General features: G+C 43.7%; 1 protein-coding gene across 1 annotated transcript in view; it reads left to right on the top strand.

The window, feature by feature from the left end:
* The window catches only part of SPEF2 (sperm flagellar 2), a 127,702-nt gene that overhangs the window by 94,107 nt on the left and 20,119 nt on the right, over positions 1–13,476 (top strand). Inside the window, exons 29-31 of the mRNA XM_008154824.3 lie at positions 64–202; positions 2,685–2,914; positions 13,007–13,113. Coding sequence (XP_008153046.2) covers positions 64–202; positions 2,685–2,914; positions 13,007–13,113 — 476 coding nt within the window. The remainder of the gene's footprint in view (positions 1–63; positions 203–2,684; positions 2,915–13,006; positions 13,114–13,476) is intronic.

Here is a 13,476-nt window from a genome sequence, read left to right as displayed (position 1 = left end):
TTCATCAGAAAATGCATGTACATATAATACATTAAAAAAGTCCTTATTTCTCTTTTGAAATAGAGATAGCCACCCAGTTCCGACTTGAGCTGATAAAGATCAAAGCGTTGGCTTTCCTTGAAGATCTAGTAACAAAGGTGGTTGAGGTATATAAGCTCCTGGAAAAGTGGCTTGGAGAGAGGTACTTGCGTGAAATGGCCAGGTAAAGGACTGCAGGACTCTTTAAAAATACACTTTGGTAACTTCCGAAGACCAAAATTGACAAAGATTTTTAAGGTGTATACAAATGCAAATTACATTTACAAATAGAAATTTTGGCCTTTTAGACAATCACATGTACCTTCGAATTGACTCTTTTCAAACAGTAAATCACGTTTCAGAGGGTTGCATTGCCATATCCAGTCTTGCACATGATTTAAGAGTCTGGCTTTCACACTACTCAATGAGGACCTCAGTTTACAAGTGAATAGTATAGGCGATCTTTAGATACTTTTCAGAAGTAAGGTAACGTTTCCTATCTTCCTAATGCCAGGCTTATTGCTAGTCAGGGCCAATTTGTGGAAGGTTGGGAAGTCATGACATGTTTTCCTCGGCATGCTGGCGCCCTTGGAAGGGTAATGGTACCCTGCTCTGCTTTCCTGCTGGGTTCCAAAGGCTTTCCAGACTCTCACTGCTTGTGAAATCCTCTTCATTGTCCCCTAAAAAGGAGTAAAGAAGCATCTGGGCAGAGTGAAAATAGCCCTCAGGAGACCTGGGCTCCCAGTTTGTCCACAAATTAGCAGCGTGCCTAATCGCTGCAGGCCCGCTTCATCTGTAAACAGAAGCGCTCCAACTGGAGTATTTCCCAGGCTCCTACTGGATAGAGATTCTGATACACTACAGTTGGCAGCAAACATTAACTAAACACTTGGAAGCTGCTACGTACATATGGCAAGTCCTGGATACAGATGGCAAGTTCTCTCAGAGGCAAAGGAGGTGGTTGTTATGGCTTGTGTTCTCCAATCCTTGTCTCATAATGAAAGTTCTGTTGTGAAATATTTATCCCAGTTGTTTATATCCGTTGCTTCATGGTAGCACACACACACACACACACACACACACGCACACACGCACACACACACACACACACGCTCACGCACTCACTCCGTTGCTAACCTTACTGTAGTAATGCGTACAATGATTTCACTGAATAGCCACGTCCGTTACTCATCAGCACCACGGAGCACTGACGCTCAGGTCTGTGGCCTGCCTGTCACTTAGCAATGAAAACCTATCATCTTCATTCTGCGGCGGCACAGCTCTCACCCATGAGCCAGCACATGTAAATGCTCTTTATTTCTACCAGATCTCCTCATATTGCTCAGGTGCATATTATGTGTCTGTATATCTCTGATCTCTGAATGTGGCCACAAGAATTTGAAACCTAGGGCTGCACAGCTGAGCTTTCCATTTTGGTTATTGCAAAAATCCTGCAGAGATTAAAAATAAAATAGAGCTGTCAGATTCCTTGGAACTTCAAACCCCGTTTTTCATTTTCCTAGCATTTTCCCCCTCGCATTCTTTCTAAGGTTGCTCTTGGTAACCTTTTACCAGATGGCCTGCTTACTGTGATATCCGGCTCATGGCTTGCTCTCTGCCTGCATCTGGAGTCCCTCCCCGCTCACCAGTTGTAGGCTCAGCCATCCAATGCCCTCCCCCGCCCCCCAACACACTAACACCATCAAGGCCAAACTAATTAGATAACATGCTCCAGGGACATCACCAACATGCCATGCTGGAGTGAAATTGAAGGGTATCAGTGGAAAGAAAGCAATTCATACTGCTCTGGAACAATGTCAGTATGTGAATATTTTGGGGTTCCTAAATTCTGTAAGAACAGATTAAACATGCATTGTTTTCCATTATGTTCAATCTGTGTTGCAAGCTATGAACAAAATCCTACCAGTAATACAATGATACAGTACTTAGCTATGAAACGTTTCTGGCCTTTAATAGTTGTAACTATAATCCCCAATGCAGCTTAAATCCATGCCCTGTGTGATTCCGCTTTTCTAGCCAGGAGGTATGGAGGTGTGTGTGATGGCAAAGATAAGGGTATTCAGAGAATTCAGTAAGGTACGAGAGGACCCATGGCTAGGGAGGGCCCTGGAATGAGACCTCACCCAGGGACCACAGTGGTCCCTAACTATCGCTGCTTATCCTTCAGTTTATATATGCTAATGTAAATTTGATCCGCTTTATAATTTATCCTGATTCCAAATGAGCGTGTTATTCCAACAGTCATATATTACAGGGTTTTTTTTTCCCCTGGCATATAACCATATTCTGGTTCATACTTAGAATGAAATATATCACTTGTCATAATCTCGCTTACGTAATAAAATATCTTTTAATACAAATATAACCATATTTAATGATCCCTTCTTGCTTAGCTTTGTATAAGATGTGTGGCTGTAAGCTCTACCACAAGCATGTATTTTGACTCTAATCTGCATTTATTTATCTCTACCCTGCCTCTTCACAAATGGATTTGAGGAGAAGTTAGAAATTTTAAACTTGCAGATTGAATTGTCTAACTTAGCCATAGACTGTCATAACTTAGTGTGTGTATCGAATAAGCAAGCAGTGTTAACCTCGTGGGGGTCTGCACTGGCAATAACCCTCTTCATTTTTTCCACGTTCAGTGTGGAGAAACTAACTGAGATAGCTCGCTATCACATTGAAACGTCTACAAAAATTCAGAATGAACTTTATTTAGACCAGGACGGCTTCTTCATTAACGGCGACATCAAAGTCTTCCCCGACCCCCCTCCTCCGGTTCGCCCTCCGCCCGTGGAGAGGGAAGAGAATGGCACCCTGACCATCGAGCAGCTGGACACTCTGCGAGACCAGTTCTCAGACATCGCACCCAAGGGTAAGAAAGGCCATGGCTCTGAAAAGAGCACAAAGGTGGTCAGGGTTCGCCAGGATGGTGATCACTTGCCCACAAGCAAAATCAGCCCTCTGGGATGGCACAGCCCCCAAATGAGCCCTTGCTTTGTTGTAGTCCATCTCTTATGTGCTTCGTACAACATAGACCTGAATTTAACAAATGGAAGAAAAACAGTGAGTAACGCTTTGGCCGTGTGGGGGTCCTCATTCCTGACTGGTGAGTTGGTGAATTTGAGCAGTGCTCCATTCGGCAATTGAGAGACAGCTTCGTGTGTACTTCTACTTTAGGCTTTGTATTGGGATTGTGAGTTTGTGGAAGTGGATTTTGAAGATTATCCACCACTCTTAATCCCTTTCAGAAGGGACCTTAGTAGCTGTGATGATAACCATAATGAGTGCTTGAATCCAACCTTAAAAGCAGAGTTTGTATTTCAACCAAAAGTTTAAAACTAAATAACAAAAAGCAGCTATAACTTGACTTGTGTATGTCTCAGATTAACTCTAGAGACCCTTGGGATTAAAAGATGTCAACTGACACAGTTATCTATTTTCAGAGTATGGTAGAGTACAACAGCTTGGGTAGAAAGGGGAAGGAAGGGAGAAGAAAGACAGGGAAGGAGGGAGGGGGAGAAGGAGGGAGTTATATTTTTAACAAAGTAGGTGTAAAAGGAAAACCGCTTGCCCTGGGGACTTTGAGTGAAATTTGCATAGGCAAGCGAAAAAGAAGAAAACCTAAACGTCTATTTAGGTTCTTTCTGGAACAGAATATGAACTTTATAAAAGTCCTCGAGAATGAAAAGCAAAGGAGAATCAGTGTGTAGGGAGATTGGTCAGGCAAAATTCTGTGCAGCTACACATTGGCAGGAGGAACTGAAAGAAGTGAAGAGTGATTTCCTGGCAAGGTTACCGGCGGGGGGATTTAAAGTTGGGGAACTGTTACTAGGAAGTGTGTGTATGTGAGGCATGAGTTCGGATGTTTCAGGAAAGGGCAGGACCCTGCTCTCTTGCTCCTTCCCCATCTGCAGGAGCTGCAGGCCATGGATGGGGAGGCCTCCTCTGTCTGGGGAGCCACCTCCGCCCACCCGAGCTGGGGACTTCCCCGGTTTACGGATGCTGGTTGTGCTTAATGCAGAACTTCCAAGGCTGTATAATACTGAGGGGCTTGTGGATGTTGATGGTTCAGAATGAGTTATGGTCTATGAGCAAGCAGTTCAATCCCTTTTCTTTATTACCAACTCAAGTATGCCATTCGGGAAAAAATACCTATTGCATATTTTGCTTCTTAAGTACATGTGAAATACTTCGCACAGCATTTGGGTAGTCTACCAACAGAAGTAATCTTCCGTGCTGCTGTTTTTGCTAATGTTATAAAGGGAAGACAAACAATAGTCATTCCACTTCCTGCGCCCCAGAGTCACAGAATTGGAGATTCTCTCATGACACCTTCAAGTCAAGCTGCAAATATTGGCATTGCCCCCACCCGTACCCTGAGCAAGTCCAACAATTACCACCCACTCCTTCTCCCCGTCTCACCCAGCCCCGGAGAGCATCCCCTGACTTTCATCTTCACTCTCCATTTCTGTGACTGTTGTTCAGTGCCTTAAGTGATGCACGCCTTTCTATCTTGTAAATGATGTCTTTTGTCATATTCCTTCCAAGAGTTAGAAAACAACCTTTTATGATACTCTTCATTGTACTTACCCCACAATGCTACGATATCAAAAGACAATCTCAGTTGAAGTAATAACAAATTTGAAACTGTGGAGCAATTGTCAGAAGGTGGTACATTTCTAGATGTGTGATCCACCAGAACTTCCTGCCTGAATTTTAAAATGGCTATTATTTCTAAGCTAAAAGAAATATGAGCTTTTTCTTACACTATTTCATATATGCCACTGCAACCCAGGGTATTTCAAATGCAAACTTCAAGCTCACTAAAATATATAAAATAAAATGAACAGATGGATTTTTTTTTTTCTAGGAAAAAAGCATACATATTTGCACATAACAGTCATTGTGTTACTAGACCTGCAGTAAGATTATTTTTAGCAAATTTACATGAATGATGAAAATAGAGTTATAAAGTCTAACTTAATGATGCAAATATTAATCTACATAAATAAAATTATAGAAGGAAATAGATAATCTTTGATTAAAACAAGTGACTGGTACTTTCAGTACTTGTGAGTAGTTACTCTCTGTACATAAATGGCAAGAACTAAAGCTTAAGGGGTTTTCTGCTGAGTATTAGCTGATCTGCTTGATCTTACTAGCCCTGGCCGGTGTGGCTCAGTTGGTTGGAGCATCATCCCATGCACTGGAAAGTCGTGGGTTCAATTCCTGGTCAGGGCACATACCTAGGTTGTGGGTTCAATCCCCAGATGGGGCAAGTACAGGAGGCAATCGATTGATGTTTCTCTCTCTTTCTTTCTCTCTCTCTCCTCCCTCCCTCCCTCTCTAAAGATCAATTTAAAAAATAGTTCTTACTAAAGATAATGTAAAATTGAAAATGCATCATGTACTCTAATGCTTATATTCAACATTCCTTTCCTGGTCAAATTCTGCTGCTTGTGATGATTCTAAATCTCCTTTGGTAAAGGTAGTAATTAGACATAAAATATCATTTCTTAATATGATTGTCATAAATAGGCTGGGGGGAAAATGACCTTATGTGTGATAATCAGACAAGGTCATGCTAAATGCAATGAAACAACTCGTGCTAGCATTTTTCTTGCTGCCTGGTGGCATGCGCCCTTTAGTATCTTAAGAGCAGCTTAAGTAAGAGCAGTCCCTGAATCAGCAAGACATTTGTCCCACCGACTGTCTGTCTCAGGCATCATTCCCACAAGCATACTCCCAACAGAGAGGGGATTTAGTGAGTATGTTCGGAATTATAACAAAAGCCAATATTGGCATGGCATCAGAAGCTATGCATCAAACCCCATGCTAGCATGGCTGGATGGGTAAGAAGATTCACTGATGGGTAAGAGGAGTCTGACAGCTCTTTTCAAATCCACTCTTGCCAAATGACTGCAATATGATCTTGGGCTAGTTAACCTCTCTATCTCACTTTTCTCATCTGTAAAATGGGTAACTAATGGGGTTATTATGAGTATTATAGTAATTGATATACATAAACTGCTGAGGAAGTGTCCGGTACCTAGAATATACAATTTTAAGTGTAACCTAAATCATTTAATTACATAAGTACAGTAACATATTATTAGAAAATATAGAGCATTATACAATACTAGAGGCCCATTGCACAAAGATTCGTGCAATAGGCCTTCCTTCCCCTGGCTGCTGGCACTGGCTTTCCTCCAGCCTTCGCTCGGGCCGCAGCAGAGGAGCCAAGCCTCTTCAGTCTTCAGTCTTCAGTCTTCAGTCTTCAGTCTTCACTCGGGCTGGAGCCTTCAGTCTTTGCTCTGTGCCTGTGTATGCAAATTAACATTCCATCTTTGTTGGGTTAACTTGCATACTCACTCCTGATTGGTTGGTGGGTGTTGTGGATGTACGGTCAATTTGCATATTTTTCTTTTATTAGTGTAGATTAATGCAAATTCTTATTATTATTATTCAAAATGTTAGCTCAGCATCCTGAAGGTGCATATATCCTACTAGCACCTGCAGCATTACCCTAGAACACATCCAGAAAAAATTACATCACCTGGTAGAATTAAACCATAGGTTACGTGGCTACCCAGGGACTGTAAGCATCCCAAACAAAAACACTCATTTTTGTATGGCAGTAGGCTCTGGGTCGGTACAGCCTGTCTCTAAACAGCAAGTGCCAAGCACATCGGAAAGACAGCCCTTATCCAGTGGAAGGAATTTGGAGTCTGCAGAAACTAGAACACTTTAGCAATGTCCTCTGTCCCCATTTAAACCGTAAGAACTCCTTTTTCTTGTAAGCCTGTCAGCACTCCACGTAATGCCTGCAGAGATGCAGTTCAACAGGTCCAACAGATCTGACCCTCACTCCTTCCTCAGGAGAGGCAGCGTTCAGTGGTCCAAGGCCTCTCGCATTGTTCTGAGAACTGACAAGGAGCCCCTGCACACCCCTCTGGGAGACCCTTAGATCAGGACTGGCCTCAGAGGGCACCATGTCAGAGTTCCAGGCTGTGGTGGCTAAGCCATCATTCAGCTCCTTGGTCTTAGAGGAACTCAAGGGAGGCAGTAGTCATGGCCGCCCGTGTGGGTCAGCACAGGGGTTCGCTGGCAGGAGACTCCTGGACAGAAGCTTCCCGGAAGAGAAGCAGGGCAGGGCCTGCCAGGCACCGGGGACATGGCGTAGACATTGAGATTTTGAGGTGGCATGACGTATTTAGGGAACAGCACACAGACCAGCTGGGGCAAGAGGCAGGAGGTGAGGACCACAAAGAGGTTGTGGTCAAGTCGTGAAGTCTCAAGTGGCTTGCAAAGGGCACGAAAGAGGAGGGTTACCAAAGGCGTGTGGCGCCGAGGGACGAGGAGCAGGGATTGGAGGAGGAGGAGACCAGGAGAGCAGCGGGGGCTACTCCATCTACAAAGCCTCGACCAGCCCGCAGGCGGGAGCAAGGGCGCCTGGCTTGGTGCCTGTGAGGAGGTAGGTATGTGGGCTGGGCTCTCTGCCTTCAGAGAGAAACTGGTACTGTAGGGTTTTGCTTTGTGTAATTTTAATTTGTGTGTGCTTCCAACAGGTAAGTATATATTCCCCTCTCTGACAAATCATCACAAATGAGACCTTTGGGGGGAAGGAAAACATGAGGCATGAATCCCAGTTGCTTTACAAAATCACCTAACGGGCCCCAAAGCCTGATGCTCTTTTGTTTACAATGAGGCTGTGCAGCTGCTGGAGAAGCGCAGGAGAGAAGAGACATCCAAGACAGATTAAAAAAAAATTTATTTCAGAAAGAGAAAGGGAGAGAGAGAGAGAGACATCAATGAAGAGAGAGAATCATTGATCAACTGCCTCCTGCACACACCCTACTGGGGATCAAGCCCACACCCAGGCATGTGCCCTGACCAGGAATTGAACCTTGACCTCCTGGTTCATAGGTCGACACTCAACCACTGAGCCACACCGCCTGGCCCAAACCTGATCTTGCAGACACACTGCTGTGCATGCCCTGTTGTTCTTTTTTTCTCAGTGTGAAAAGGAAGTGATAGCAAAAACAGTAACGCATGGAGAAATGGATTCTGGAGTGAAGAGTAGCCCCCTTTTCCCTTATGAGAAACCCGTAATAATGAAGTGGGTAAATATGGGGAGCTGTGGAGTAGGACTGCCCGCTAGCGAACCCCAACTCCACCCCTATGAGCACTGTGACCCTGGGCAAATCAAGTACCCTCTCTGTGCCTTGGTTCTTTTACCCATAAAATGGTGATAATAGTAATTAGTCCGTTTTCTTCACTATGAAGTAAGGAGACTGTATATAAGGATTAAATTACATAAGCCATTGAAAGCACTAACCAGGATGCCTGGTCAGTAGTAAGCACGCACTTTGGCTTTTTCCAGAAATGATGAGGAAGTGTGAGGGGCAGGCATTAAGCAAAACTGGGGGTAGACTTTGGCGGACACTAACAACAATGTGGAGCTGTTTTAAAGGCAGGGATCCTGCAGGCCATCTGAGTCGACTCACCGAAACACAGAGAAAAACATGGACGCTTGACCACTACCTTCCAAAGAAGAATAATCCATTTTTGAAAATCTGGCTAAAAAAAAAAAAAAAAAAAAAGACCCCTAGCTTGTATATGATGAGATCCTAACCCTTATGTTCTGCGGCCTGTGTCGTAAGCATGGAGTGGAGTCAAGGGGAAATCAAGTGAGTTCCTTCCATGGCACTGACAACTTTAGGGCTGGGTTTCTCAGAGCACAGCATCCCAGCACAGCATCCCAGCACGGCATCCCAGCACAGCATCCCAGCACGGCATCCCAGCACGGCATCCCAGCACAGCATCCCAGCACGGCATCCCAGCACGGCTCAGGCTGGGACTTCATTGATGGGAGCAGCAGATGGTCCTCTAGTGAACAGAGCCCCCACGGAACTGGCGACGGGTACTACGAGCCCAGTAACCCTGGGGCGAGTCCAGAACTTACTCCGATCCTGCCATGCTGTCACCAAGACCCGACGGCCCCTCCGAGATTCTATTTGGATGTGCAAGTTGGCTGATACGAAGGGTGTCGATATTGGCCCGTGTTCTGAGCTAACAAATCAGCAAGAACATTTACATACTGTATTGCTAAAGGAGAATGGGGGATCTAAGAGAGAAACTAGAGAGAAGTAAGTTTTCCTCTGTCCTCAGGGATGGGCTCTCAGTCAGAGCGACGGAGGACACTGAACTTGTCTATGTGCAGTTTGCACCTGGAAGCTGCATTGCCAGCTTGTTGGGGTACAAACAGTAGAAAGAAAGGATCCTCTGGCCATCGAAACTGCCATTGAGAAAATTCTAGAGAGAAATCTTCAGCTTAGGCTGTCGGACCAAGACTGGGCAAGGAAGCTGCTTGGTTTGGGAAGTGATGGTACCTCTGGCTCAGAGGGAGAAAACAGCGGGGTGGCCCTGCTTTTAAGAGAAATCCTGCCACGTGTGCTGGCTGTGTGTTGCTGAGGCCATCACCTTGAACTCTCTCACGAGGCGGAGTTCCAGAGCGTTCCCCTGTACAACGGTGTCAGAGACCACCTCCACAGCGCCTGTCACTTCTATCAAGTTCACCGCCACCTAAGAGCTCCCTGGTAACTGCGCTCAGAGGCCTTCACCTTCATCCTGTGATGCCTCCTAGGGTCGGAGGTGGGGTGGCTGCAGGATCACAGGCAGCCCTCCAGACCTTTCGCAAGGGACACCCTGCAACTGTCCGGCAACGGCGTTCAGTGAGTAATTCTGAACTAACACGCTGTTTTAGTTTTTCAGAATAATAGAAAACATTTTTATTGAGCAATTCAGAATAATAATTTTGAGAAAGACCACTCTTTTATTCCCCACCTGTGCTACAGACAGGTGGAGGCAGAAGTCATACCGGTCGTGAGAAAGCCCAAGGACTTCTAGGGTTCCTTCTCCGAGCAGACACTGCTAGCTTTGTTCCTTTCCTGGTGGATGTCACTCATGAGCTGAGCATTCTGCCCCATGTCAGCCAACGCGAAAATGCTTCAATCGCGGATGTATTGGCTACCTTGGAGTCGACATGGGAAATGCTCCGAACGTGTCAGACGAGGTGAGGAGTCGGGGATGACCTCTTGGGAAACCGCTTGCCAGGGGCTTTTCCATTTAATGGTTATTGTGGGCATTTTGTTTCTCCCCAGCCCAGGGCCAGGAGAACGAGGGTGGCTTCAGTCGCACACTTTCATGGTAACTGCCTCAAAGGAAAAGGAAACTTTTCTGGTGTGAGAAACACGGTTTTGACACATCTTGTCACGAGGCTGCGAGGCTGTTTCAGAGATGCCAGCCACGATGTGGTGAAGGCAGCCGTGACTGCAAGCTTTACATCGCGGCCCGCAAAGATCAGTCAAGGTAACCTGTATGCGCTGACTCTGAACCTACGGTTCTTTGATCGTCTGCATGAGTGCTTTTTCTAGAAGTAACTTTTCGTTTGCATATTGATGGCAGAATTCGGAGACAAAGAGGTGTTCGTCCTGATGGCACAGTATGGACCAGTATTGGCAGCTGCCAATGTGTAAGTCGATGAAGTGCCCACTGAGGGGAGCGTGCTGAAATTAGAGACTTATGCTGGGTGAGCATCAGCAAACTAGAGGATCCTTACAAACATTAGGGTAAAACTTGGGAGTCTCAATCTTGCACATTTTTCACTTTCCCTCCTAGGTTACAGGACATCCACGAATTGACCTGAGATTATGTGACTTCGGCTCACTTACACAGATATCCAAATACCCTGACCACGGTGGACCTCGTGCTGACCCTCCCGGCAGACTCAGCGGGGCTTTTGTCAGATGCAATGCACCAAGTCCCAGAGGCACACCAAGGTCAAGGCTGATGGCATGTCAGATCTCCTGAATATTCAACTGAATTCTCCCGACATTAGTAACGTTGACCCCAGGAAAGCTAACCATTTATGGAATATGAGAACGCTGTCTTCAGCTGGTGACACAAGACCTAACTCGGATTGCTCATCCAACTCAGGAAGCCATGATGAAAGTGACTAGTAATATGACAAATGTTGACTTCATCTTTGATCATAGCAGAAACAAACAAAAAAATATTTTCAAGCCTGAAATATAAAAGTAAAACCATCACCGGTCTTCGCATCAAAGACAAAAGGCATTTGGTATCTCCCAGACATGCACAGCGAAAATCCAAAAACTGGTTTTCCAATAACACTCTGATTCTACTTGTATCTTCACACATTCTTTCACAGTCTTTGGGTGGAGGTGTATATTTCTAAGCAATGGTGTTATTTTGATGCCATCTTTCTGAGAGTTATGTGGACAGATCATATCACTATATGCCTTGGTCATTTAAGTAACAGGATAAATATTAAAATAGTTTTTTTACAGTTCACACTAATGTCCCCAGGTAAAGAGTTCTTATGTAACTAGAAGTAGTGTCATGCATCCCTGGCCAGTGTGACTCAGTTGGTTGGAGTGTCCTCCTGTGCACCAAAAGGTTGTAGGTTCAACCCCCAGGTCCAGGCTCACCTCATTGGGAGGCAATCAATCAATGTTTCTCTCTCTCTCTCTCTCTCTCTCTCTCTCTCTCTCTCTCTCTCTCTCTCTCTCTCCTCTCTCTCTCTCCTTTCCCTCTGCTTTCCTCCCTTTCTCCTCTTGCCTTTCCTTCCCCTCTAAAAAAAATCAATGAAAAAATGTATTGTCTTACAACACTTTGCTTGCACCATGGCTATTAGAGACAGTGGAAATATTTTCTACATCTACCAGAATTTTTAAGTATTTTGAGCCTCTTCATGGTTTCAAAAGAGGTTTTTTCATGGTTTTATATCGAAGAACATGAATGGTTTATTTCTAACTTACCTGAAAACCAACATTATATCATGTAAAGATCGTTTTACTGAAAATTCTACTACTAGAAAAGTATTCTCATCTCTATAAAATTGAATATTCAGGTTTGATTTAAAAAAAGATAAAGAATTTATTTCTGAACAACCAGCTGGATGGCCAGTCAAATCAAAGAAAAACATATTCTGCTCTTGCTCCCCAGAAAATTACCGTCCAAATCTCAAAATTGTAGATTTGGTTTGAGCCACTGAAATTTTGCATGGATTACTGCATGCTCCTAAAGGTTAAAGGAGATGATAAAGTTTAGCTTGGACTTTTATAAATGCTAAAAATTTAGTAGTAAAAAGAAAATTTGAGATGCTATGTCTACAGCTTTCATTCTTTTTGTTTCTAAAAAAGAATAGCCATCCACTCTGGACCTGAAAGACACCTACAATACATGTAGGAGTCTCTTCAGCTCTAGCAGGAACCTCTGCTGTGGGAGTTAGACATTTCTGAAGCAGACTCACTTATTTTGCTTTCCTATCTCTTTTAAATGCACGTGCGTACAATTTGAAATGAGAAACCTACTAAGCAAACATCTTTGCTGGACAGGGTAAAGTAGACTAGCATATAAGAGCAAAGCATTGAAAAGGTTAGTAGTAATCTTTTAAAAATTCTTTGAAATAGTGAGCCAATTTTATGATTGAGTTTATAATTTCATTCCAATAATTTAATAATTCAAATCTCCTTACATTTATAAAAAAAATATATTCTGATCTAAAGAGTGAAGTGAGGATAAGTGTGTTAACTTGATCATTGTGGTGATTTGCATGCCTTTGAAACACCTTTATCCCATATTTTCTGCAATATTTTACTCTTGCATCCTACTGTATGATAGGAAAACTTAGGTATTTTTAAAAATTCAACCGATTCTAAGTACAAGGTAAAAGAAAAGAAAAAGAAAAAGAAAGAAAAAAGCCCTCCAAACTAAAATATGAAGTCCCAGGAAAGAAATAATGGGAGAGCATCAGGAAATTAATTGTTATTTTTATGCTTTCAAAATGTCTTCTGCTTCTCTAAAGGTTATTGTTTCAAATAATATGAATAAAGTGATTCCCCGTCACATAACAGAAATATGTTTCACTGTGTTATAGGCATCATAGGAAATAAACTGTTTGCGGACATTCTTCTTGACTTGGTGACGCTGAACCTTGGGACCAACAGCCTTCCCAGCAGTTGGATGCACCTCACTCAACCTGAAGTAAGCATCCATTTTATACGGGTTTCAAAGCTCTGAGAATTTTCATTTGATCAATAAATCAATAGTTTTACGAATAACCAGTTACTCGCACAGCATCTGACATTTAAAATTGAAGGATTTTAAAAATTGAAGGATTGCATGGTTGAACGTAAGACATGCTCAGTCTTGGAAGAAGGAATGAGGATGCTCACAGTCAATGAAACATGATTGAGCCCATGAGGCTCAGCCCCTAAGCTTGTGGCCATTGCTACCTGATGGGAGGATCCCAACTAGTAAAAGTATATGATCCTGGCAGTTATTGCTTTCCGTCTTCCTCTGTTTCTCAAGAATGTGTCAGAAAACGAAGAGGTTAAGGAGTATTTC

Source organism: Eptesicus fuscus, chromosome 4, assembly GCF_027574615.1.
Source record: "Eptesicus fuscus isolate TK198812 chromosome 4, DD_ASM_mEF_20220401, whole genome shotgun sequence".
Classification (NCBI taxonomy): domain Eukaryota; kingdom Metazoa; phylum Chordata; class Mammalia; order Chiroptera; family Vespertilionidae; genus Eptesicus; species Eptesicus fuscus.
The sequence above is the reverse complement of the archived record's forward strand: the minus strand, read 5'-3'. Positions and strand labels throughout refer to the sequence as shown.